Source organism: Chelonia mydas, chromosome 23 (assembly GCF_015237465.2).
Source record: "Chelonia mydas isolate rCheMyd1 chromosome 23, rCheMyd1.pri.v2, whole genome shotgun sequence".
Classification (NCBI taxonomy): domain Eukaryota; kingdom Metazoa; phylum Chordata; order Testudines; family Cheloniidae; genus Chelonia; species Chelonia mydas.
This window is the reverse complement of record NC_051263.2, coordinates 14096438-14124330: the sequence shown is the minus strand read 5'-3', so window position 1 is coordinate 14124330 and position 27893 is coordinate 14096438. Positions and strand designations below refer to the sequence as shown.

Sequence of the window (27893 nt, the reverse complement as noted above, 5' to 3'; positions counted from 1 at the left end):
ATGGCTGGCCCCCCCAACCTGAATTACAGAGCGAATCTGTAAGGTCTGAGGCCTTTTTCGGCAATTAGTGGCGGGAGCAGCCAGGAAACGGAGAGTCACGTCCTCGCATCCCCTCTGCGTTATAAAATAACAATGTTACATTGGGCTGTGAAGGAGGCATTTCTGTCCTAATAGTCCCCACCATCACCAGCTCTTAAGATCTTTAAAGAAAACTTTGTTTGACAGCGTTCAGCGGTCTGGCAAGAAACCATTTATCAGCAGCTGTCATTGTTCAATCGATACTTCTATTGTTTTGACCTTATAGTCCCGCATATCTCTATTGTTTATCTATATGGTCTCTGTCTGGTTCTTTGATTGTTTCTGTCTGGTGCATAACTAATTTTGCAAGATTTAAATCAACTAAGCTGGCGGGGTCTGATTGGGTAAAAAATTGTTTTGTAATGGGCTAGGATTGGTGAAAAACAAGATTTTGTAGTATTTTAGTTTACCATTGGGTAAGGTACAGCTAAGCAGGACTCAAGTTTCACTATATAAACTGGGGTCCAAAAGGAAGGAAGTTCTTTGGACGCTAACTCCAGGGCACAGTCCAAGATCAGAGTTGACAGCCCTCAGCACCCTGCCATCCCTCAATGCAGCAGCTGGAGCCCCAGATGACCTGATACTGCCTGGCCACCAGGAAAAGTTCCTCTTCCTTATTGGGAGTGGTGAGCATCGTCTGCTTCCCCTGTGTATTCTGTTTTGGTAGCTGTTCATAAATAGAGGTTAAGGATATGACTGGGCAAGGCTCTTTCACTGGTAAAAGGCCCCACAAACCCGTAGAAAATTACTCCCTGAGCCCTAGGAACTGGGAAAGCGCTAGGGTGCCTAAATTAACCAGGTTATGCCTTGAGCCCACGGTGGGTGGAGTGTGCAGGTAACAAATGAGTAACAAGGGCTGTGATGTGCGCTAGACAGCAGACTTAGGAGCAGAGCTCCTGGTTCCCAGCCCAGTGCACCTTCGCCTTAGCTACCATCTACTGGGAGGGAATCTTGCTCTGGGTGGGCACAGCATAGGCTTGGGGGAGCACAGGTGTCACCTGTGGGGCAGGGTTAGCCCTGCAGACCTTCATCCTCTAAGCTGAGCCCCCACCCCCCGTTCTGCAGCCCCCAGCCTCCGGAGCAGGGGGTGGGAATGAAGCCAGGTTCATGGTGGTTTGTCCTATTAGAGGGCCTGAGCGCTATCATGAATATTCATGCTAATGCTCAGCCTCCCATGTCCAAATCTAACCTCCTCACCCTGATAATACTGGGGGGCACTTATCCTACAGGCCAGTTCTTTAAAGTGTCTTGGGTGCAAGGTACCTGGTCCTCATTTATTCCAAAGGGAGTGTACAGCAAGCACATGACTACTGCTGCTCAAAATTTTTCTGACAGAACGGTTTTCCTTAGGTAAGGGCTGATTCAACAAAATCTGAATGTTCCAAGCGAATACATCGATTTTGTGTAATTTTTGAATGAAAAATGATCAGAACAAATTGTTTAGATTGAAACATTTGGTTATGACTTTATTTTTTTTACTTTTGTTATGTTATATTGCTGTTTATAATATACAGGTGAAAACATCTGGACTTTTATATTATATTATATTATATTATATTATAAAGCAGGAAACTCAAGTTGCTGAAGCTGAAATGGAAATATTTTGATCTTACAGAAATTAAATATTCAGATATGGTCCAACTGAAATTTATTTTTAATTATGCCAAAACAAAATTTGGAATTCCCAATCCATGGAAGTTTTCAAACTTTAGTACTAATTCGGACTGAAAAGAAAATAGAAATTTCAGAATTTCAGAGGGAATTGGAATTCCAGTTTCCAACCAGTTTTTCACAATAGTAAAGAGACCCCCACACCCCTGTACCCCAGAATCACCCCTCCCAGCTCTGACCCCAGCACCCCAGAATCACCCCTCCCAGCTCCAAGCCCCAGCTCCCCCTGCACCCTAGAATCACCCTTCCCAGCTCTGCCATGCACTGAGCCACCTATGCAATTTCCCCCCCAGGAGGGCAGAGGGGTCACAGCCAGATGGGAAATGCCCCACTGGGGTCTCACTCACTTATCTCCATGATCCACAATCTCTCCAAGCACGACGGGGTTGATGCTCCCGACAGTCTCTGGCCCGAAGCAGAGGAGAAGGGTTAACAGCAGGAGTCCAGCCCTGGGCATCCGTCCCGGCACCTGCACAGACCCCCACAGCATCAGCACCCCCGAGCCTGGGCACAGACCCAGAGCCTGCCAACCCACCTCTTCTAACCCCTGATGTGCCACAGACAGGAGAGGAGTCAGGGGATAACCCCCTGGAGATTGATGGGGTGGGGTGTGAATGGCAGACAGGTCTTCCGTGGGGCTCTATGGGCCAGGAGGGGGGGGAAAGGGGGACTCACCTGCGATTCCATAGGGCAGGAGGAGGCAGTGGGGATTCACTAGGGTTTCCATGGGGCAGGAGGCAGGGCGACTCAACAGGATTTACATGGAGCAGGAGGTGGGGGGGACAACTCACCAGGGTTTCCGTGGGGCAGGAGGAGGCAGGAAGGACTCACGGGGTTGCCATGGGGCAGGAGGTGAGGGGCAGTGGGGATTCACTAGGGTTTCCATGGGCAGGAGGAGGTGGGGGACGCACCAGGGTTTCCATGGTGCCGGAGCAAGAGGTGCCGTCACTCACTGATAGATGCTCACACCAGATCCCCAGTGATGGGCTCTCAGCTCCCAGCCCCTCTTCTTATAGCCCCATTCTTCCCCTCCCCTCCCATGCTGCAGAGGGGTGGTGCCCACTCCTGCTGTCCCCGTGATCAGCCCAGGGGTAGGGAAGGTGGGTCTCAGCTACTTCATTCAATATTGCCTTGAAAGGAAACTCCATGGGGCTGAGCCAGGAGGAGTGGGGCAGACATGGTGGGGGATGGGAGGCGGTGAGGGCTAGGGCAGATGGGGGTGAGGGATGGGGCCTGGTGAGGGCCAGGGCACACAGCAATGGGGGATGGGAGGTGGTGAAGGCTGGTCAGGCAGACTCTAGGTTGGAGCGTTGGCCCCGTCCGGGTGGGGTTGGTTTGTCTCATGCTGGTGGTGACGGGGTGAAGTTCTTGATTCTCCTACTCATTAGCAAGGCCAATAAAGTTTCAGAGCATCCCAGTGCCTCACATCTCTGTCCCTGTGTCTGGTGCTGTGGCCCTCTGTGCTCCAAAGCAGTACCCTGCATCCCCATATTTACCATGGTGATATAATTCGGCTATGTTGTGTGCCTTGTGTGGTATGATTCTAAAAGGCTTGATCTGTTGAACAATAATGTCCTGGTGGATTGATTGTGTTGTCATTGTATGGGAAGTTATGAAGTTTTCCTCGGTGTGTGTCACTGGAAGATGTTGTGAGGTTGGGAACAGTAAAGAAGCCAGACAGTGTTGATGGCCCATTAAGGGAAATGCACACTCCCAGGGACTATCATGTGTGTACAATGAAGGCTTCTCAGAGGGAGCCCATAGACGATGGACACAGCTTGACTCATGTCATAGTAAAAGATCTTTCCAGCAAGCTGGAAGACCCTATAAAGGAAGGAATGTGACTTTTGGCGTCTCGCCCACCTGGAAGCACGTCTGGAGAACAAAGACTGTGAACAGGGGAGGTGGCTCCAGGCTGCAAAGGAGAATCCCAGCCTATGTACTAAAGAACTCGACCAGCCAATGGTTTTAGTTTGGTATTCATTTACTGTGTGATGTTATGATTACATTCTGCTGGATTTATTGTCTAACGCTTAGAGTTATATTCAAACCCAACAAAAAAATCCCAAGAGAAATCCTCCTCCTATAGCAACTGTTCAAGGAGCCTCTGATAAAGCAGTAGTGAAAGTAGAAGGCTCACACACTGAGACACAGAGTCAATCATCTCATCCAAGAGGGTTAAATAATATTAAAATAAAATCAGACCAAAAAGGGGCCTTACCACGACATCCCCAACTTGAAAATCCCAGTTAGTATCATCCTGGAAATATGACTGATGGGACAGGGACATGCTCCTTACCATCTTCACCAATCACAAGCAGGAAACAATTCATGCCTGACATGAATTGTTATCGCTTCCATCTGAGAAGCCCAATTGATCAACCCCTAGTCCTACTATGGACATGATTATAAAATAACTTCACTAAATTGGAAAAACACTAGATTTTCACAAGCGTGAAATGCAAGAAATACAGCAGCAAATGAATGCCATAATGTTGGACAACCAATACACCCCACCTCAGCCCATTGTAGTAGTGACTGAACTCGCATCCTAAATTTCAACACCGCATTTGAAGCATAAAAGCCAAGAAACAAACAAAAAATGTAAATGTAAAGGAACAGAATGTGTAACGCCAAAAGACCCCATGTAAAATTATAGCCTCATTAGAAAGAAATGGAAATGGAAAACCTACATTTTCAGCAATGGTGAGGGTCACCATTTTCAATTTATTATTGATACTAAAGCCTCAATCAACTGTGACAAAGCTCTGTCCTTGCCTCCGTGGGTCCCGCGTTTCCTGGCGGATTTTGCTAGCCTCAGAGGCTCACTGTGACCCTCCACGTAACCCTTCTTTCTCTAGAGACAAGGGTCACAGTCTACTGAGCCATTTTCATCATAAGCCAGCAAGGGAGGTGAGGAGAAGTTATCCTTCCTTGCACAGTCTCTGTTGTCTCCCAGTCTCCGTGATTAATCAGGGGCAAAGGTTGGGGGGGAGCTTGGGCCCACCCTCTACTCCGGGCTCCAGCCCAGGGACCCTAATAGTATCAGCTATGGTAGCTGACCTTTTAGAAACATGACATGTACAATTCCCGATGGCATCCCCTGCCCCAGGGACCCGCAACCCAACTGCACCCTCTGCCCCGGAGGGAAGATCTCTGTTCATTGCTCCATGTACAAGTCCTACGGACCTCTGTATATCACCCGCAAACAGATGGCCTCATGGAAAGGTTCAATGGGACCCTCAAGGCCATGATCAGGAAAGTGGTGAGCCGGGATGGGAAAGGTTGGGATACCCTATTGCCTTACCTCATGTTCACCATCCGGGAGGTTCCGCAAGCCTCCACGGGTTTCTCTCCATTCGAACTACTATATGGGCGCCACCCTCGGGGCATATTGGATATAGACAGAGAAGCCTGGGAAGAGGAGCCAAATCCCGGAAGGAACATCGTTGAGCATGTACTGCAGATGAGAGACCGGATAGCCCGAGTTACGCCCATTGTACGGGAACACTTGGAGAGAGCACAGGAGACCCAACGAGCCCATTATAACCACCAAGCGAAGCTTCGACGGTTCCAACCAGGGGATCGGGTGATGGTACTGGTGCTCACAGCAGAAAGTAAACTGTTGGCCCAGTGGCAGGGACCCTACGAAATAATCGAAGCCGTGGGAGAGGTGAACTATAAGGTGCGGCAGCCAGGCCGCCGGAAATCAGAGCAAATTTACCACATCAATCTTCTAAAACCTTGGCACGATCGAGAGGTATGCTTAGTCATGCAGAAGACCCTTCCCCAGGAGGATAACTTACATGAGCAAGTGAGGATATCATCCGACTTGATGCCGATCCAAAAGATCGAGGCAGCCGACATGATTAGTCACAACAGAGATGTGTTCTCTACAAAACCAGGGCGGATGACTGAGACCTATCACCATATCCACACAATCCCCGGAGCCCAGGTAACATTGAGACCCTACCGAATCCCAGCAGCCAAAAGAGAAGAAATCAAGGCCGAAGTAAAGAAAATGTTAGAATTAGGGGTTATTGAAGAGTCTTACAGTCAGTGGTCCAGTCCTATTGTTCTAGTGCCTAAACCTGACGGTACCATGAGATTCGGTAATGACTTTCACTGACTGAATAAAATATCCCAGTTTGATGCATACCCCATAACATGCATCGACGAACTGGTTGACCAACTGGGTAGTGCCCGATTCTTGACTACACTAGATCTAACAAAAGGGTACTGCCAGATTCCTCTGACCAAAGAAGCTAAAGAAAGGACAGCATTCTCCACCCCGGATGGGCTATTCCAGTACACCGTCCTCCCTTTTGGGCTACATGGGGCCCCAGCCACATTCCAGCGCCTCATGGATAAGCTGCTGCACCCCCATACTAGTTATGCAACTGCATACCTAGATGCTGTCATCATCCATACGCCAGACTGGGGAAACCACTTGGAGAAAGTTGAGGCAGTACTACCCACCTTAAGGCGGGCTGGCCTCACTGCTAATCCCGCTAAATGCGCCATAGGGCTAGCAGAGGCTAGGTACCTGGGATATATTGTGGGAAGGGGCATAGTGAAGCACCAAACGAATAAGCTAAAGGCAATTCAAAACTGGCCCCGGCCGACCCGAAAGAAGCAGGTCCGTGCGTTCCTAGGCGTGGTAGGCTACTACCGACAGTTTATTCCCCACTTCGCCACTAGGGCAAGTCCCCTAACGGACCTGGTGAAGGCCCAAGGTCCAGACATGGTAAAGTGGACCGACGCAGCAGAGGGGGCATTTACAGACCTTCGGACGGCCCACTGTAATGACCCCATACTCATAGCCCCGGACTTTAACAGGGAATTTATTTTACAAACAGACACTTCTGAGGTGGGGTTGGGAGCAGTTCTGTCGCAAATGGTGGAAGAAGAGGAACACCCGATCCTCTACCTAAGCAGAAAGCTTCTCCCAAGAGAACAGAAATACACAGTAGTCGAGAGAGAATGCCTTGCTGTCAAATGGGCTATGGAGACACTGTGTTATTACCTCTTAGGCTGGCGATTTACTCTTGTGACGGACCATGCACCCCTCCAGTGGATGCAGCGGAATAAGGAAAAGAATGCAAAGGTGACCAGGTGGTTCTTATCCCTCCAACCATTCCAGTTCCGCATACGGCACAGGGCTGGATGCCACCATGGCAATGCTGATGGTCTGTCACGAGCATACTGCCTGGCGTCCCAAGTTGCCCAACTATGGTGTTGAGCAGAGGGGGGGGATATGTGACGGGGCAAGGCCAGATGGCTATAGAAAAGTAGTGGGAGATAGATATATTAGCTCCAGGCTAAACAAATCCCTGGTACCAGGTTAAGTGAAATGGAAGCTGCGCCAGGTCAATTAAGACACCTGGGGCCAATTAAGAACTTTCCAGAAGGCAGGGAGAATGCTATGTTGATTGGGACACCTGAAGCCAGTCAGGGGCTGGCTGAAACTAGTTAAAAGCCTCCCAGTCAGTCAGGTGGGTGTGCATGTCAGGAGCTGTGGGAGGAAGTTGTGCTGTTGGAGAGGCTGAGTAGTACACACCATAGCAGGCACAAGGAAGGAGGCCCTGAGGTAAAGGTGAAGTGGAGCTTGAGGAAGTGAGGGCTGCTGTGGGGGAACCCCAGGACCCTCACCCCCAACAGGGCCACACCCTCAGGTGGCATCCACCAGGCTCAGGGAGCAGCCCCCATCCAATCCGGACTCATAACCCTCTCCCCTGCCCTAGTTCCTCAGGGTTTGATCACCTCCCTTTGCACCAGTGAGGGGGCACTGGATCTTGTGACCCATGGTGAAAAAGATGGCTTCCTCCTCCCCCTGAGGGGGACAGACTGTGTGGGGCCCACCCAGGGGGCTCCGTCACCCCCCAGATGCTGCAGGATCCACCCCACAGTGGGATGGGGGGGCAAGGGGGATATGCTATAATAATGGCTTGAAGCCCAGGGTGACAGAGCCCCCAGATTGGCCTCAGCCCGAACCCCCATCCCTGACCCCTTGGGTCCCCAAGCAGGGCAGCCACATCCCCGTGCTGTCTGGACTCCGGACATCAGTGTGGCTGGGCAGGAGACACTGGGCCAGTCACCCCTGAAGGGCTCAGGGCCAGGCCGAGGCCTTCTCAGCCCCACAGGTCCGTGACTAGCCCGTCTGGCGTTGGCAGGGCCCCTGTGGGAGCTTTGGCCAGCGTGGTTTGGAGGCTGGTATTGCCGTGGGTCCCATGGGGGCTGGACATTGCTAACAGCCCAGAAATCAGAGCAGTATGAGCCAGTGGGCTTCCCACATGCCGCTGGGACCGACACACTGGCAAGGGCTTTGGCCACAAGGGGGTTGGTAACCGAGCTGCCAGATGGACCCCAGTACAGGCACCCCTACCAACTGGGGCTGGCTCCAGGCCAGCAAAAGTAATGGGGCCACCCTGTCCATTACTGGCAATTTTAAAGCAAAGATTGGACGTTTTTCTAAAAGATCTGCTCCGGTAATTGCTTTGGGGACGTTCCCTGGCCTGTGCTATACAGGGCTCAGCCTAGACCACCCCGGTCCCTGCTGGCCTCAGAATCGATGACTCTAGGTGCAGAGACAGATGGAAAGCGGCACGGCCGCTCCACGGGAAACATGACATTTCCGAAATCTGTTGTCAGTCCGAATGCGAATGAAAAGCTGACCTTTCAAGCTTGTCTTGGAACAGAAATGCTGAAAAATGTCGAAGCAGGAGCAGTGAAATATTTGGATAATGTCAGATTGTCCCAAGAATGGCACAGAAATTCGTTTCTATACAATCAAAATGGATCCTTCTCCTAATTTTGAAGCATTATACTGCAATTTAAATTACGGATATCACAGCAATTGAAATTAACAAAATAATAGAATCATGGGACTGGAAGGGACCTCAAAGGTCATCAAGTCCAGTCCCCTGCACTCATGGCAGGACCAAACACCATCTAGACCATTGCTGACAGGAGTTTGTCTCACCTGCTCTTAAAAATCTCCAATGATGGAGATTCCACAACCTCCCTAGGCAGTTTATTCCAGTGCTTAACCACCCTGACAGTTAGGAAGTTTTTCCTAATGTCCAGCCTGAACCTCCCTTGCTGCAATTTAAGCCCATTGCTTCTTGTCCCATCCTCAGAGGTTAAGGAGAATAATTTTTCTCCCTCCTCCTTGTAACAACCTTTTAGGTACTGTGATAGACCCAGGCCAGTTGGGTATAATAGAGTAGTAGAAGACAGATATACTGGCCACTGGATTAGCACTTTTCTGTTCCCTGACTGACCAGAGCAGGGGCTACTCCAGGCTAATGAGAACACCTGACTCCAATTAACCTGCAAAGAGTCATCCGATGAAGTGAGCTGTAGCTCATGAAAGCTTATGCTCAAATAAATTTGTTAGTTTCTAAGGTGCCACAAGTACTCCTTTTCTTTTTGTGAATACAGACTAACACGGTTGCTAGTCTGAAACCTGTCATTAAGTTAATGTGAACAATTGACTCTAATTAAGGCCCTTCTGATACTATAAAAGGGCTCACTCCAGTCAGGCTGAAGAGAGCCAGGAAGCCAGAGGAGAGGAAGTGTGGATGAAGGGCTGAGTAATGAAGACACCCTCAAGCCATCGGTAAGGGAGCCGTAAGGTAAGGGTGAAGAAGAGAGAAGCGGGAGAGCTGTGGGGAAGTGGCCCAGGAAAATGTAGCAACTCTAGCAGTGAAAGGTCAGCTGCCAATAGCTGCTGCCATTAGGGTCCCTGGGCCAGAACCTGGAGTAGAGGGCGGGCCCGGGATTCCCCCCAACCCGCCACTACAGAAACACCTCCTGGGAGGGGAAGATAGGCCCCTGGCAGGACAGGAGTCTAAACTATTATGGAATAAGCCCGTAGGGACAACAGAGACTGTGGGAGTTCTCTCACCAACCTCCTTGCTGGCTTATGATGAAAAGGGCTCCGTAGACTGTAACCCTGGCCCTAGAGAGAGAAGGGCTATGTGGAGGGTTGCAGAGTCTCTGAGGCTAGCATAAACCGCCTGGAAGCACGGGACCCATGGGGACAAGGTCAGACCTCTGCCACAGTACTTGAAAACTGTTATCACGTCCCTTCTCAGTCTTCTCTTTTCCAGACTAAACAAACCCAATTCTTTCAACCTTCCCCTGTAGGTCATGTTTTCTAGACCTTTAATCATTTTTGTTGCTCTTCTCTGGACTTTTTCCAATTTGTCCACATCTTTCCTGAAATGTGGCACCCAGAACTGGACACAGTACTCCAGTTGAGGCCTAATCAGCACGGAGTAGAGTGGAAGAATTACTTCTCCTGTCTTGCTTACAACACTCCTGCTAATACAGCCCAGAATGATGTTTGCTTTTTTTGCAACAGTGTTACACTGTTGACTCATATTTAGCTTGTGATCCACTCTGACCCCTAGATCCCTTTCCGCAGTACTCCTTCCTAGGCCGTCATTTCCCATTCTGTATGTGTGCCACTGAGTGTTCCTTCCTAAGTGGAGTACTTTACATTTCTCCTTATTGAATTTCATCCTATTTACCTCAGACCATTTCTCCAGATCATTTTGAATTTTCATCCTATCCTCCAAAGCACTTTCAACCCCTCCCATATTGGTACATCCGCCAAGTGTACTCTCTATGCCAAGGGTGGCCAACCTGTGGCTCTGGAGCCACATGTGGCTTTTCAGAAGTTAATATGTGGCTCTTTGTATAGACACCGACTCCGGGGCTGGAGCTACAGGTGCCAACTTTCCAATGTGCCGGGGGGTGCTCACTGCTCAACCCCTGGCTCTGCCCCAGGCCTATCCCCACTCCACCCCTTCCCACCCCCTCCCTTGAGCCTGCTGTGCCCTCACTCGTCCCCCTCCAGAGCCTCCTGCATGCCACAAAATAGCTGATCGGGAGGTGCGGGGAGGGAGGGAGAGGCACTGACTGGCAGGGCTGCCGGTGGTTTGGAGGCACTGGGAGCAGGGTGGGGAGGTGATGGGGCGGGGGGGGGGGGGGCTGCTGACATATTACTGTGGCTCTTTGGCAATGTACATTGGTAAATTCTGGCTTCTTTTCAGGCTCAGGTTGGCCACCCCTGCTCTATTGCACTATCTAAATCAGTTATGAAGATATTGAACAGAACCAGACTCAGAACTGATCCCTGTGGAACCCCACTGGATATGCCCTTCCAGCATGACTGTGAACCATTGATAACTACTCTTTGAGAATGGTTATCCAACCAGTTATGCACCCACCTTATAGTAGCTCCATCTAGGTTGTATTTCCCTAGTTTGTTAATGAGAAGGTCATGCGAGACTGAATTAAAAGCCTTACTAAAGTCTAGATATACCACATCTACCACTTCCCCCCTTACACAAGGCTTGTTACCCTGTCAAAGAAAGCTATCCTATTGGTTTGACAGGATTTCTTCTTGACAAATCCATGTTGACTATTACTTATCACTTTATTATCTTCTAGATGTTTACAAATGGATTTCTTAATTATTCGCTCCATTATCTTTCCTGGTACAGAAGTTAAGCTGACTGATCTGTAATTCCCTGGGTTGCCCTTATTTCGCTTGTTATAGTTTGGCACTATATGTGCCCTTTTCCAGTCTTCTGGAATCTCTTCTGTCTTCCATGACTTTTCAAAGATAATAGCTAATGACTCAGATATCTCCTCAGTCAGTTCCTTGAGTATTCTAGGATGCATTTCATCAGGTCCTGGTGACTTGAAGACATCTAACTTGTCTAAAACACTGAGGAGACCTGTGGCACCTTAGAGTCTAACAAATTTATCTGGCCATAAGCTTTCGTGGGTTATAACATGACATGCATCTGACGAAGTGGGTTATAGCCCACGAAAGCTTATGGCCAAATAAATTTGTTAGACTCTAAGGTGCCACAGGTCTCCTCGTTGTTTTTGCTGATACAGACTAACATGGCTAATCCCTCTGAAACCTAACTTGTCTAAGTAATTTTTAATTTGTTCTTTCTCTATTTTAGCTTCCGAACCTACCCCATTTTCACTGGCATTCTCTATGTTAAGCGTCCAATCGCACCAACCTTCTTGGTGAAAACCGAAACAAAGAAGTTATTAAGCACCTCTGCCATTTCCACATTTTCTGTTATTGTTTTTCCCTTTTCATTGAGTAACAGACCTACCCTGTCCTTGGCCTTCCGCTTGCTTCTAATGTGTTTGTAGAATGTTTTCTTGTTACCCTTTATGTCTCTAGCTAGTTTGATCTCATTTTGTGCCTTGGCCTTTCTAATTTTGCCTCTATATACTTCTGTTATTTGTTTATATTCATCCTTTGTAATTTGACCTCGTTTCCACTTTTTGTAGGACTCTTTTTTGATTTTTAGATCATTCAAGACCTCCTGGTTAAGCCAAGGTGGTCTCTTGCCATACTTCCTATCTTTCCTACACAGTGGAATAGTGTGGTCTTGTGCCCTTAATAATGTCTCTTTGAAAAACTGCCAACGGTCTTAAATTCTTTCAAATGTTGCATTCTGATTTGTTATATCTATAATATTTTTTTATATATACTATAACACTAAAATTCAGATTTCAATATAATATAAAAGTTGAAATGACAAGAATTGAAGCCATAAATTCAAAATGAAACATTTTCCCCTTCTTGGAAGGAAAGGTTTCAATTAATATTTTGTAATAAAATAACATTTGTAATAAAATGTTTCAGTCCAATATTTACAAGACATTATACTTTAATAAAAAATGCAATATCTAGTATACACTATAATATTAACATTAATATTTTGTTTCAATATGGTAAAATGCTTCATTCTGATCATTTTGAAACATTAGACTACAATATAAAATAAAATATATAAAATATATTTACAATAATATTAAAATCCAGATTGCAATATAAAAGTTGAAAAGAACTGAAATGTAAATTCAAAATGTAACGTTTTCCCCTCATCCTGAGGAAACATTTCAATTAATAGTTTGAAGTAAAGTGACATGTTTCGTTTGGATAATTAATTAATATTTTGCAATAATGTATAATGTTTCTGTCTAATAATTACAAAACATTATACTATATTATAAAATAAAATATATACTATATACTATAATGTTAATGTTAATATTTTGTTGAAGGTAAAATGCTTCGCTCTGATCATTTTGAAACTTTAAACTATAATATCAAATAAACTATATAAAACTTGAGATATATATAACATATTAAAATTCACACTGTAATATTATAATGTAATTAAAGTCAAAATGAAATTAACTGAAACGATAAATTCAAACTGAAATGTTTTTCCCTCATGGGAAGGAAACTTTTCAGCATTATTGCAGTGAATTGAGAACCTCCAAGCAACTTGTTTCCAACCTTTCCCATGTAAAATCTCATCGAAATCAACACCTCGAAAACACCACTTTTTGCCGAACCTGCATTTTCTGATGGAAAACTTTTTCTGTCAGCAATTTTACTGACCAGATCTACCGACGTAAATTAACTTCGTCACCTGATGCTGGAATGTGATCACGAGATTGCTCGTTTTCATGGAGGTTTCCACTATTAATGTGATGGGGGGACGGGGGGGACACAGGGACTCCCAGCCACATGCACAGCAGTGTGTACAACACGACACACATAATCGGATGGGGCGCAGCAGACGTGTTGCTTTCCAGGCCCTGTAGCTGGAACCTGGCAGTGCAGCTCTGGGCACTGACATGCCCAACTCACTCCAACTCACCATCCCTGACTCTGCCTGCTCCCCACTGGTTTCCTGACCCACAGCCCTGCCCAGAGCCCTTAAATTGTCCAGTGTGAAACTGGGGTCTGGACGGGAGGTGCTGCTCTGTGAGCTTCCATCGTCTGATCCAGCCAGTGCAGGGCTGGCAGGGAACGTGCAAACTAGGGTATGTTCTAGTCTTGTATCTTCCTCCTGTTCACCAGCAGAGGGCAGCAGACGGCCAGGTTAATTAATAGAAGCGCGGAGCCTCACTCTGCCAATGTTAGGTTTCAGAGTAGCAGCCGTGTTAGTCTGTATTCGCAAAAAGAAAAGGAGTACTTGTGGCACCTTAGAGACTAACCAATTTATTTGAGCATGAGCTTTCGTGAGCTACAGCTCACTTCATCATGCTCAAATAAATTGGTTAGTCTCTGAGGTGCCACAAGTACTCCTTTTCTTTCTGCCAATGTTGGGGTTGACTTTGGATTCACCCCTAACAAGGCCCAGAATCTGGGGTCAGAATGTAGCCCATTGAGCCCCACTGCAGTTAGAGGCCTCAGCATTTCTGGGGTGAATAATCTGCAAAAACAAACCAGCTCAGGGCTAGTTTGTAGAGGATGGCAGTGAAGACCTCCCCGTATAGGGCTGGCGTACTTGTGTGGGAATTTACCATCTATGATTCAGCTGAGCCGCACCCATTCACACCAGCTGAGGACATGGCCGATTGACGCCAATGGAACTGGGCTGATTTTCAGCAGCTGGGGAGCTGGTCCATTGACCCCTTTTTCTCTTGAGTTGGTTGACGTGTAGTTCCAAGAATGCTCTTTCAAAGAGGGTGGGCACAGTGTAGGTGGTTGTGGTTTCTCCCTACTAAACAAGAGGTCCTGGAGTCATAACCCAGCAGTCCCTGCTCTAAGTGCTTTTTTGTCTAACGGGGGGGTGGGGGGGTAATTAACCATTGGAACAATCCGCCGAGGGTCATGGTGGATTCTCCATCACTGGCAATCTTTTAAATCAAGATTGGATGTTTTTCTACCAGCTCTGCTCTAGGAATTGCTGCGGGGCCGTTCTCCGGCCTGCGTGATACAGGAGGTCCGAGTGGATGATCTCAGTGGACCCTTCTGGCCTTGGGACCTATGAATCGCTGGGTTTGTCTTCACTGCTGAGCTAACCCGGGTGCTCGGCCCCCAGGTCTGAGTGCCCGGGTGGGACCATGCACACTGCAAAGCCACGCGTGAGTTGCTGCATCCCAGTGGCGCTGCCCTAGCCCAGGGGAGGCCTTGGGCCTTCGAAGGGAGCCTCCGCTGGCTCTCGGTGCTGCGTTACTCTCTGAACGCTCTCGCAGTGACTTGTGGGAGAACGTCACTGGCCTTTCTGGGCCTGTGCTCTGAGCCTGGCAGCCCAGAAAAGTAACCCGGCTTGGCGTGCTCCCAATTTTGGCCTCCATTCCAGCCAATGCCCAGGCATGGAGCCAGCTCTGAGCCATAGCCTGCTCCTGCCTTTGGCATCAATGCAACACACACCAGCATGAGGGGGCAGACACGGGCTGGGGGGGGGACAGGGAAGGGCATGCCAGCAGCAGCCTGTTGCCCAGAGAAGGCAGCAGCATGAACGGTTCAGCCGGGGTGGGCAGGACTACAGGGTGAATGGACGGAAGAACAATTCTGAACATGCCATCGGTCGTGCTGGGCGGCACAGCTGTGAATTGCAGCGTTCAGCAGCCGACTCTCCAGCTGCCCTCGCTGGGTTCAGGTGGGCCGTGCCACATGGCGGGGGGCAGCAGCTGGCCAGAGAGGAGTGTGTGCCTCTTGGGAGCCCCAGGAAGCCTCATGCCAATGCTGCCTTCTGCCGCTTGCATCTCTGGCAGGGTTCCCTGGCTAGGAGGACCACCCACAGGCTGGCAGCGCACAGCCCTGCCCCCTCCAGGGCAGAGTGAACTAAGTCGGGGCCCGGGGGATGCTGGGGCAGTCGGGGCCGGGCTGCGTGGGGCAGGCTCGGGTGTATTGGCAGCTGGAGGGGGCTTCTGGTCGCTGTGCCTGCTCCAAACCTATGTTCTGCCTTGGCAAAGCAAAGGTGCTAGGCGGAGCCATGTGCTCCCTCCCCTGCGTGCTCTGTAGCCCCAATGAGGGTAGAGCACTGGTGTGGGGGTGGCTGGTGTTGTGGGCGGTGGGGGGGAGTGGCCCTTAGCGCCGTATTCCCTGCAGGGATCTGGGTGTCTCTGCGCTCAACATTCTGCGTAGGCACAAGTTCGTGTGGGGCGCCCTTCACTCTGGGCAAACAAAGTTTACGGGCATTTCATTTCCTTGGGTTTCTTGCAAATCTCCCCTCAGCTCCCCCAGGTCCCACAGCCCAGCTCTCACCCGCCCCAGCCTCTGCCTCCTCAGGAAGGGTCACCCCAGGCTCAGCAGTCCCTGCCTGCATGCGAGTCCCTTTGCTCCCCGGACACCATCTCCTTGTGTCCCATCTCTGCCTGTCCAGCCCAGCCCACTCTGCCCACCCCAGCTTGTGCCCCACCCCGGGGTGGAGGTCTGCTGGGGCCCCACAGGACCAGGAGCTGGGGGAGGATGCAGGAGCAGGGCTGGGATGTGGAGTCAGTGGGGGGGCCCCTTTTAGGGGGGTCACAAATGGGGGTGCAGAGGTGGTGGTAGGTGGAGCCGAGCCAAAGCCTCCCCCCGATTCCCCACTGCACTGCTCTGACCCCCGCCCCACACACCCCTGCACTGCTCTGACCCCCCTTTCCATCCTGGGGTGGGGGAGCCTGGAGCCCCCTCCCTTGGCCTGGGGCAGCAGTGATGGAGAGGAATTGTGGGGCGATGGGGAGGGAGTGAGATGGGTGGGGGGTCTGAGCTGGCTCCATCTCCCTTCCCCCAAATCCTTCCCATGCAGGGAAAGGGCCTGGCTTCCCCCCTTTTGGCTCTGCTCCGTCAGCACGTTGGAGCACATGGAGCAAAGGGCCCTTTGAGTATGGATCCTTGTTCACTGAGGGATCATAGAAAAACGGCAGTTTTGGAAACCCAGTTCCTGGGCAAAGCTGCAGCCATCGAACTGGGTGTTTCAGAACCGAGCTGCTGGGATGGTCCCTTCCCCTGAATAAGGGTCCTGGTGCCAGAGCACGGCCTGGCGGGACGAAGGTTGAGCAAGTGGGAGAGACCCCACCCTGCATCAACCTCCACACCTGAGCACTGCTCCAGAGCCCCCCCGCTCCCCATTCCCCAGCTCGGCATCTGCAAAGTTACAAGAATCAGAGCATGTGGCTGAGTCTGGGCTGCACAACTGGAGCAGGGCAGTTTATTGAAGGCAGGGGCCAGGGCCAGATGCCAGCCTCAGGAGGATTTGCCTCTCTCTGCACATCCGGGTGGGTGGAACAGAAACAATGTGCAGCCGGGCAGCTGTGAAATCTCCTTGTTAGCAGGTGGCTCTGGGGGGCGGCCCACCTGCCAACTCCATAAGGGGAGAGCGACTCTGAGGGACACCCAGCACAAGCCAGGGAGATGTCGTCCAGCAGGAAGCTCCTGGCTTGGGGCTTGGTCGCCCTGGCCCTGTGCGTGGCAGCCCCAGGTAATGCCTTCCCCCTGGGTAGCCCCAGGCTGTGCCCCCCAGGACCCTCATCTCACTGCTCCCCTGGGTGGGGGCTGGGGGAGAACTGAACACACAGGAGAATGGCTCGGAAGCTTTTCTTTCTTGTGCACTAACTTCTGCTCTGATTTATTGATCTGCTGCAAGTGGCTGAGCCTGTCCCAAACGCAGCTGCAGAGAGCGTCCCGGGGGCAGATACAGGGTCCCTGCATAGGGCGGGGGGGGTGCAGCACAGAGCACTGGCAATAGCTAATGGGTGTGCGGCTCCAGCACCCGAGGGCAGCTCAGTGGGTGAGGTAGCTGCCTGGGCACACACACCCCAAATGGAGAACGGGGGAAGTGGAGAGTACCAGCTGCTCACTGTATTATACAGTGATGTTGTAGCCATGTCAGTCCCGGGATATGGAGAGATGAGGTGTGGGCAGTAACAGCTTTTATTGGATTAGCTTCTGCTGGGGAGAGAGACACACTTTGGAGTGTACACAGCACTCGTCTTCAGGTCCAACCTGTGCCGTTTGATAGCTTTTCTCTCTCACCGGCAGAGGCTGGGTCAATAAAAAATGTTACCTCACCCACCTTGCTTCTGTGTACATAGACCTCTCCTCTGCAGCTTTAAGACTTTTACGCAGGGAAGGTAAATGACAGATTTGTCATATGGGAAAACTGAGGCATAATCTTGCCCGGGATCAGGAGCAGGATTAGAAGACAGGTGGCTGCCAGACTTCAAATCTAGCACCATCTCCACTAGCCCACTCATGGGGTCACAGCTTCTCCCCTCAGTGCAGCGGTTTCCCCCCATGGTGCGTAATAATTAAACAGCAGAGAAGTTGGAGACACACTGGGGTTGGCTGTGCCATCAGTTGGGTGCAGGGGCTCCTTGCCATGGGGATTGTCAGCAGTGAGGTGGGAGAGGGCGGCCAGTGAGTTAAATGATGGGTAAGTGAAAGCAGAGTGATGGTCTCATGTGCCCAAGGATGAAGGGGCTGTCACATTCAGTAGCTGTGATCATCTTTCTGTCATGCATGCGAAGGATTTGAGTGGAGGGAGCTGCTGGTCAGTGCCGGGTGAGGACGTGGTGCAGGCTTATTGGGGCATCGCTCCAAGAGGGCAGAATTTAGGTGGTGTGGGCGCGTACCTTCACTCTGTACTTCCTGGTGCTCACTAGTTTGGATTTTGCTGAATTCAATGTTAACAAAGCTTTTTGCTATTTAATTTCCAACCCTTTTTTAAAAGAAAGAGAATAGTCGTTGATTGGAGTTAGTGGTCCTATGGGTTGTTGTAAATATCACGTAGGTGTGCAGTTCAGACGCCCCTGTGCTTACAAAACGCTTTTCATCTGTAGCTTCCAAACAGGGGAAACATCATTATTCACCTAATTGAGGGGGGAAACTGAGGCACAATGTCACTCAGCAAGCCAATGGCAGAGTCCCAGGCTTTCTGAGTCTGTGTGCTATCCCCACCCCACAGGGCCACACTGCTGCTGTGTGATTCCTAAATACCCCCGCACATCCTCTATACACATTGTTGTAGTGGAGTAAGGCGACTAGTTGTGCTTTAAAACAGCTGGAATCTGTAGCTGCTAACAGAGCCGGCAAGAGAAATCTTCAACATTATCCTACTCAACCGTTTTATTACATGGTGGTTATAGTTGCGTTACAGCTGTCTCTCCTTTCCCCGCCATATTTTTTCTCACCCACCCCCACACCATCAGTTCCAGTTCAGCCTCCACCCCATTAAGCCATTTGCATTTGGGAAGCCAGGTGTGCCACCCAAAATGCTAGGAGAATATGTGACCTTTAAGACAAGCTGTTTTCTCAGGAACTTCTTGCTCAAATGACCCCAGATTTAGATCTCTTGCCTTGCCCCACACCCCCAGAAGGCAAGGCAAAGTTCAGGAAAATCTGGAGGAGCATGTGGATTTTGCAAGATTTTGTCTCTGGCATCACCGGGGCAGGTCTGGCACAATGGTGCTGCATCATGATACTGATGAAATTAACCAGCAGCAGCACCTTTGCTCTCTGCAGGTCCCCAGCCCAGGGTCAGTCCAAAGACATGGGAGCCTCCACGTGGAGTGACATGGCTTGTTCAGAGCAGAGAGGTGTTGTCAGCAGAAGGAGAATGTCCCCTGTAGATGAACACAGGTGGACACCAGGGCCCTAAGATGTGGGGACTGCTCCATTCATCTCTGTGGGCAGTCCCCCACTCCCTCCCCAGTGCTGGGGAAACTGTGAGATGCACCAAGCCTGCCCATCCTAAGCTCCTCACCCCAACTCAGCTGTGTGTTCTCGGGGCATGATACCAGGATGGCTGTTCTCGGCTCCCCATGCAGAGGGGTGGGGCTCCCCCACATACTGGTTCCTATGGGGGCAAGGAGAGGAGCTCAGATACCCCCAGAGGGGCAGGACCCCTAGGTCCCAGATCACAGGAGGGGGCAGGGAGAGGGGAGCCACCCCAAGAAGGGCAAGCCAACCAGAACCTGCTCACATGAGCGGGGAGGAAGGGCGGGGGGTTAGACTCCAATAGATGGACAGGGGTGCTCCAGAGCCTCACACACAAAAAGGGGTAGGCAGTGGGGCTCAGACCCACCTACAGGGACAGGGGGCCCCCATGTTCAAACACACACACACAAAGGTAGGGAAAGGGGATCAGGACCTCCCCCCTCCAGATCTTGGCAGACAGCCCCTATTCTCCCCCAGTCCCTCAAACCATGTCCCACTTCCCAGTGTCCCACTCCACCTGACCCCCCAACTCTCTCCTACCCACCCCTCCCCATAATCCCCCCTCCATTCCCTATTCCCACCTACTTTTCCACCCCAATAACACTCCCCTCCCAGAGGGGATTTGCACCTGTAATTTATTCTCCGTTCAGAACTCGGTACAGCACTGCCTGGATATTCAGCTGTGCTCAGATTTCATTTCCCCTGTGACAGGCAGAACGTAGCACGATGCCCCCTTGTTTAATTTCCAGTTTTTGCCTGGGGTCGGGTTTGAGCTCACAGTGCTAGCTCTGTGTTGCTTGGGTCCAGAGGCTGTGATAGTCCATGCTGAGTGAATCACGCCCCGTGCACAGTGCTCCGTGCATGAGCCTTAAACCTGCTCGCCACATGCCTAACCGGAGACCCAAACTTCGGCTAATGACACTGGAATTAGATTTCTCCCGAGAGGGCTAATTGGTGCCGTGCCCTCGGTTGGCAACTTTAAGCCAAGCTGTTTTTTTCAGGGGGGCTGTAACTTGGGAACCCCTTAGTCAAATGGGACCAAATTTGGATCAGAAATCGAACCCCCTGACCCCATGAAACACACCAAGTTTCAAGGTAATCAGAGTAATCGTGCGGATTTTAGTGTACTTAGAGTTGAGCTTTAGACAGAAAGCTGGTCTGAGCCTTCACGAGAGCAGAGCGCCTCATTTTTCTGTTCCTCCATCTCTCTCTGCTCCCCTCACAGGTTCAGGCTCCCCCCGCTGCACCTTCCCCTTTATTTACAAGGGGAGATCGTACTCCTCATGCACCACGGATGGGCGCAGGGACAAGAAGCTCTGGTGCGCAACTACCGACAGCTACGCCAAGGATGGCCGGTGGAGGTTCTGCTCTCCCATGGGTGAGGCCTGCCTGCCTTCGCTTCTCACTCCATTCCCCTGCCCGGCACAGCAGCCGTTCCCCTGGGCCCTAATGCCAGGGACACAGGCCCACTTGCTGCAAGGAAACATCCCAGCCCCAAATCCACTGGCCAGACTTTTCTGAGACCATAGCTTCCAGCTGGAGCGAGGTGCCTTGGGAAACGCCCCTTAGACACCTGCCTGCGTCCCTGTGAGCCTAAAGACCTTTGAAAATTTAGCCCCAGGTGCCTAACGCCCGGATTTTCAAAGGTATTTAGCGGTTGCTGCCTTAGTGTTGCAAAGCCAACTGATTTAAGAGCCTAAATGTCCTTTGATTGTCAATGAGATTTTGGCTCCTATGTGAGTTTCACCTACTAAGTGCCTAAATCCCTTTGGAAAACAAGGTTTAGTCTCTCACCACAGTTGGCTTTGCAACACTGAGCGCAGCAACTCCTGAATGCCTTTAAAAATCTGGGTCTAAATGACTTGAAGAATGGGACTTACACACCTAAGACGCTGTGGGTATGTCTACACAGCAAAAAAAGCCCCCAAAAAACACAGCAGCAAGTCTCAGGACCTGGGTCAACTGACACAATGGCTTCCTTTCTAACCCTGGGTAAGTCACCTCCCCACCCCGTGCCTCAGTTTCCCATCCCACCCTTTCTCTGTCAACCCTAATTTGATTGTGAGCTTTGACTGTCTCTCCCTGCATGTCTGTGCAGCGCCTGGCACAGTGGGGCCCTGATCTTGGCTGGTGACGGAGCTGAGTGAGTTTCTTGGTAAATAGTTTAGCTGCTGAAAAAAAGCAGCACCAGATGACCCAAAACCACTTAATGAATTTGTGACTTGCTCCAGAGAATGACTCTGGTGCCGGGGCGCTCGCCGAGGCTGGAGGAGACTCGAGGCCGCGCTCTAGGTATTCATTCCCGTTCACTTTCTCCACTTCAGGCTGACGAAAAATCTGAAACACATTGGTTTGGGTGCGACCCAAAGCGAAACTTTTCTGAAACATTTTCAGAACTGCCAGTGAATCGAAAAGTCATTGTTGGCCCCGCTGTGGGGGGAGGGGGAGTGTCTTACTACTAATAAATCCTGAGATGAGAATGTGGGTCTGACTCCATTGTCGTCAGGGGTGTCTGCAAACTGATTCTAGAGTCACTGCTCTCATCATCTGGCCCCTTGTGCCAAGCTGCAGTTAAATCAGATCAAAGCCAGTTGCTACAGGACAGAGAGGAGTTGGGGGTCAGATCAATTCTTAAATGAGAATGGAGAACTCCCTGTGAGTGGCAGTGTAGCTGTCTCTGGGATCGAGCTGGTTCCTCTCCCCCGCCCTCTCCACACACACATCCCCACCCCCGTGATACCTAGGGCCAGACCCTCAGTTGGATCCGCGCTGCTTTACGCCAGCTGGGAGCTGGCCACTGGCCTCAATGGCCGCTGCTGATTGTCACTTGCCTTTCCTTGCTCTCTCCCCATTTCACTCTCAGGTCCAGACTCTCTGCCCTGCACCTTCCCCTTTAAGTACAAGGGGAAATCGTACTCGGCCTGCACCAGGGATGGAAGCACCGACAAGCGGCTCTGGTGCGCGACCACCAGCGATTACGACAAGGACGGCAAATGGAAGTTGTGCACCCAGAAGGGTGAGTCCTTGAGCTCTGTGTCACGCTGCCTAGAGCGGGTCGCAGCTGAGAACGCCCAGACTCAGGACTGATCGCCAGCGAACAGAGCAGACACCCCCAAACTGCAGGGATATTCTATCATTAGATTCACCAAGCCAGTAATAATGGAGCATGCCTGGATCACAGACAATCCCCTTGACATTCCAGCCCCAGTTTATCACCCAGGCCAACTGGACTTTATGTTGTAAGGCCGTGGCTCTCAACGTTTCCAGGCTACCGTACCCCCACCCAGCGCAATCAGATTATGGCACTCCCACGATGCCGTACCATTCAGACTCACGCAGAGAAGGAATGAGCCAGGGCAGGGAATGCGTGGTGGTGCCACGGATATTCAGGTATTAAGAAACACGGCTCTCTAATCTATCAGGCCAACGTTTAGCAGATCCACTGGCAGGCAGCTGAAGCTGCACAAATTCCAACCGGATGGATAACTAGCCACTGGAACAACTTGCCACGTGATGGCGGATCCCTCGGTGTCTCTCTGGAGACTGGGCGGTCTTTCTCAAAGATCTGCTCCAGCTCAACTGTAAGCTATTGGCTGGATGTAGGAACCACTGTGCTATACAGCAGGGCCGACGAGATGACCAGAATGGTCTCTTCTGGCCTTAACATCTAAGAATCTATAAAGGTTTGAGCCACATGAATTTGACTGGGCCACATTTGTCCAGGAAGAAGTGGCAGCCGTTAGTGCTTTTCAGCCCGAATTCATGCCAACAAAACCTCTCCCACACAACCCACCCCAGCCTTGTGTATCTACCTGCCACACGTCTGGCGGGAGGTAGTTTAGCAAAGTTTCAAAGAGCGTCTAATGAGGTGAGTGACTTCCCTTGGGACATGTCTGCTCAGCCATGGAACTGCTGCTGAATCTCCCACCCTGGGCAGGTCCAACCCTTCCTATCTCTGCCTGGGAAAACTTCTGGCCATTAGACCAACTCCAGCAGCATCCCTGGGGAACCAAAGCAATGGATGCATTTGGGAAGAGAGAGCCGGGCGGCAGGAGGGAGGGGGAGAGAAAACAGGACTGAGGATGTAAAAGAAAAGCTGGGAAAATACACGTGAATGGGAAAAAAGAGACAGAAAAAGAGAGGAGGGGAAATAGAGAGAGAGACGCTCAGCCTGGCTGCTGCTAACGAGCTCAGCTCTCCAGAGACTGGAGATCCTCCGGGTTTGTCATTTGTAACGATCATCAGTCTTCGTCCCTGCTTTTGCTGCCAGGACTAGTGCTCTGCCCTGGGGGTCAGGACACCTAGGGTTTAGCTCTGACCAATTCATGGCTTCCTTTGTAACCTTTGGGTCAGTCACAACCCTGCCCTATGCCTCAGTTTCCCTTCCCACCCTTTGTCTATCTCATCTGTTTTGATTTTAATCTCTGTGAAGCATTCCATGTTTCTCCACTGGCACAGTGGGGCCCTGATCTCAGCTTGGGTCTGTGCAGTGCCTGGCACAGTGGGGCTCTGATCTCGGCTGGGGTCTGTGCAGTGGGGGTCATTCTAATAATAAATCCTGAGATGAGAATCTGAGGCTGATTCTACCTGCAGTCATTAGCATGACTCCAAATCCACTCCGGAGTAACTACAGTCCGGATCTGGTCCCTAGGTACAAGGTGCAGTTATATCCCTTAGCATTTCTAGTGTAAATAATCTGCAATAACAAACCAGATCAGAGCAAGCAAGTAAAGAACATGGGTGAATTTGCACATCAGACCAGTTCCTTCATGGGAACAAAGACCTCCCTCTGTGCCGGTGTAGCTATTGGCTGCTTGCCCCCTCTCACGGGGCCAGATTCACCACTGGTGTAAATTGGCATCGCTCCACCGGCTTCAGTGGATCTGTGCTGATTTAGAGCGGGCTCAGAATCTGGCCTTTTAATTCAAAAGGAGCTAGGACAATTTACACCCTCTTGGGAAACTGGTCCATTGACTCCAAGGGCGCGTGCCAATTTATTTTGCTTGTGGTTGTGATTTGTCTCTCTCGATCTCTCTCCATTTCACTTCTCAGTCTCTCCCGCCTGCGCCTTCCCCTTTATTTACAAGGGGAAATCGTATTCGGCCTGCACCCGGGATGGGACCAGAAGCAGGCTGCGCTGGTGCGCGACCACCACGAACTACGACACGGACGGCAGGTGGAGGTACTGCAGCGTGACGGGTGAGTCCTGGCAGGCTTCGCCTCTTACCCCGGTCCCCTGCGTGGCACAGCGGCCGTTCGGCTTGGCCCGGGAAGCAGCCCCCGCTCGCTGCAAGGGAACGACCCAGCTCCAAATCTGCTGGCCAAACTTTTCCAAGACGCCAGTTAATTCCCTCCTGGGAGAGTTTGATTTAACGATCGGTCGGTCGCCCTCCCTCTTGCCACTCGCGAGGATATCCACTGCTCCTTCGTGTGCAAAAATCCGCTCTGGCTCGGCCCAGTGACACAACGGTGCTCTCACAATGCCACACACACGTGTCCCGAAAACACACACACGTGCACGCGGGGTGGGAATGAGACAGCACACGTGCTGCGATGACATCTTATAGCACACAAGACAGCATTCAAATGTTAAAAAATAAGGCCCTTGGAGTCCAGCAGACCAAAGCAGAGCCAAAGCCAATGGCTGGAAGGTGACGCTGGACCAATCCAGACTGGGTTGGTCCAGCTATTGCAGCAGGGGGACCGGACCCTGCGTCTGCCATGGGGTGCTCTAACCACCAGGTTACACAGCCCTTCTTCTTCTTCCTCCTCTCTTTGGCCCAATGACTCTTTAAGTGGGTATCTGAAGTGCTTCAGCAGGAGCGACTGCGGTGCTGCAGATCAGAAAGTCCCCTAGCCCAGTGGTTCAAGCCCGCCCTGGAGCGATGGGAGGCCCCTGGTTCAGTCCTTTCTCGCTCACACCGAGGGCGGATTGGGCCTGGGTCTCCCACGTCCCAGGTGAGCGCTCGAAATCCAGGGCTACACATTATAAGGGAGACACACACCCCCACCGCCTTCTCGAGCTGGGCTCTGAATGGGGCCTAAGCCAGCCGCTGTGCTCCCAGCACACCCAGTGGATCAGGCCTCAGGGCAAATCAGTTCGGGGCTGGCTCATCTCCTACTGGGGGCTGGAGGAGGAGGTGGGTGACAGGCAGCCGGGGGCCTGGAGGGACGCAGCACGTGCAGGCCCAGAGGCAGCCTGGGAAGCGTTCACAGTGCAGACAATGGGGGCGAGCGAGGGCAGGAGCCTACGCGGGCAGGAGGTAGCCGCGTGGGGGGGGCGGTGGTCGCGGTGACACCTAACACTGGGGTTTAGGTGCCCATGTCCCTCTGTGGCTCTGGGCCAACGGCCCCTTTTGGCCTTCAAGTCTAGGGCTCTATAAAGGCTTCTGCCACATGAGTTTGACTTGGCCACTTCTGTGTTTGTGCAGTACAATGGGGTCCTGGGCCATGACGGGGCTCCTGGGGCTACCGTAATACCCCTAATATATAATGTACAGTGCCTAGCACAATGGGGTCCTGGGCCATGACAGGGGCTCCTGGTGCTACCATAATACCCCTTGTAACCCTCTGCTTGCTCGGAGTGGTGCTCTGTCCCCCTCTAGTGGTGGCTAGGCCCCCTAGAGAATGGTGAGCCTGCTACACCTTGGTTAAGATAGAAGAGTCTTTTAGCTCATGCAGTAGAAGTTCCTGCATTAAGCTCAAGAGGACCTGGGTTCGATCCCGCCCGCTGACACCTTTGAGTGGGCTGGCATTACACCCTAATATAGATGTACTGCGCCTAGCACAATGAGGTCTTGGCCCATGAGCAGGGCTGCCAGTGCTAACATAATACCCCTAATCAATAATGTACATTGCCTAGGACACTGGGGTCCTGGTGTAACCCACACACCTCCTGGGTGTGGTGATCTGTCCCATCTAGTGGCACCGAGACCAGTTAGAAAGAGAGATAAAATGAGTCTGCTCTACAGCCTTAGCTCAGAGCCAGGTAGCTTTAAAGCTCATGCAGTAGAGGCTCATGCACTAAGCTCCCGAGATCCCAGGTTCAATCCCACCTGCTGACAACTGAGGTCTATTGGTGTTACCCTGGCCTGTGAGTGGGGCTCTCAGGGCTACTATAATACCCCTAATTAGTAACATTCAGCACCTAGCATATAATGGAGCTCTGGATTGTTACTGACGTAACAAGGCACTCCTGCAATACACTTAAACATTATTATTATTATTCCGGAAAGGTGTTTATCACCCCAAATTCATGCTGACAGAACCTCTGCCCCAGCCCTGTGTGGCATTTAGGAACTACACGCTTGGTGGGAGGTATTTAGGAAAGATTCCGAGAGTTTCTACAATCCGGGGGTGATTTTCCCTGGGATTCTGCTGCTGAGTCGTGGAGGCACTTTTGAATCTCCCACCCTAAGCTGGTCCAATCCTTCCTATCTCTGCCTGTGAAACCTTTCTGCCCTGAGACCCAATGGCTGCAGCCTCCCTGGGGAATGACTACACTGACTGCATTTTAGAAGAGAGACCAGAGAGTGTGGGAGAAGGAGCTGGGAAGGGAGATGAAATTGCTGAAGCGATTCCAGCTGGAGGGCGGGGCAGGGTAGAACCTTCAGAGACTGGGAACATCAGGATCCTGATGCAGGGAGGTGACCCAGGGAAACTGGTCAAGTGCGACCGTGCACAGAGACATTTGCCAGGGGCAGGATGTAGGTGACGATGTCAAGGTACTGAGATGCTGGAGCTAAAGCATTAAGAGTGCAGTGAAGGACACAGCCCATTTCCCCCAGCTCCGGGCTGTGTGGAGCCCAGTGGCTTTGCATTGTGAGGCTGAATTATTCGCAGGGCCTCCTGGCTCCAAGATCCCGCAGCCGCAGAACTGTGCGCCAGACTCTCAGCTCTCATTTAAAAAGGGGACCCGCATGTCAGCAGTACAGTGCTGCTTGCCTGCATCTGCAGAGAGCCTGGAACCGTGGCTCTGAAGGGAGACTGCCCCATCCATCTAAAGGGTAGTTCACTCTGAAACCTAATAACAGCATGTTGAAATTGAAGGGGGAGGGGGGAAAAGAAACTCTCCCCCAGCACAGCTCCTTCGCAGTCAATTAACAGACCATGTCCTTTGCAGAAAAAAACCATTGGTTCCTCTCCTAACCGAGCTGAAATCTCCCCCTGGCCATGGTACCAGTCGGTGTTTCTGTCTCCCTCAGATTACGACAATGGAGAAGCGTGTGTTTTCCCTTTCACCTACAAGGGCAAACGCTTCTCTGCTTGTACCAAGTTTGACAATCTCTTCGGGAGGTTCTGGTGTGCCACCACTGACAGCTACCACATGGACCGCCAGTGGGTTTTCTGTCCCGACTGAGGAGGGAGAAGGAGGAGCTGAAGGGACGGGCAGTGCCAGAGCCGTCGACGTCCTGTGACACCACTTCGATGGAGGGGGCTGCTGGATAAAAACCCAGGCCAAGATTCTCAGAAGCGAAGAGTGATTTTGGGTGTCCACCTCGAGATGCCTTCAAAGGGCAGGTGCTCAGTGCTTGTGGAAGATCAGGCTCTGTTTAAGGTGCTGAGCAACTGCCCCTTTAAGGCGATACAACGTGGGTGCCCAAAATCCTGACGCTGGCTTGAAAATCCTGAGACCCATCCTGGGCTGTTTTGTGTG

General features: G+C 51.2%; 1 protein-coding gene across 1 annotated transcript; it reads left to right on the top strand.

The window, feature by feature from the left end:
* Positions 1-27884, top strand: LOC119564829 (epididymal sperm-binding protein 1-like). The gene is made up of 6 exons (XM_043534886.1): positions 1-38; positions 550-704; positions 20463-20615; positions 22101-22306; positions 24262-24436; positions 27442-27884. Exons 1-6 carry the CDS (start codon positions 1-3, stop codon positions 27594-27596), a joined length of 882 nt encoding a protein of 293 aa, XP_043390821.1. The 3' UTR covers positions 27597-27884.
* Positions 27885-27893: the final 9 nt, after the last annotated feature.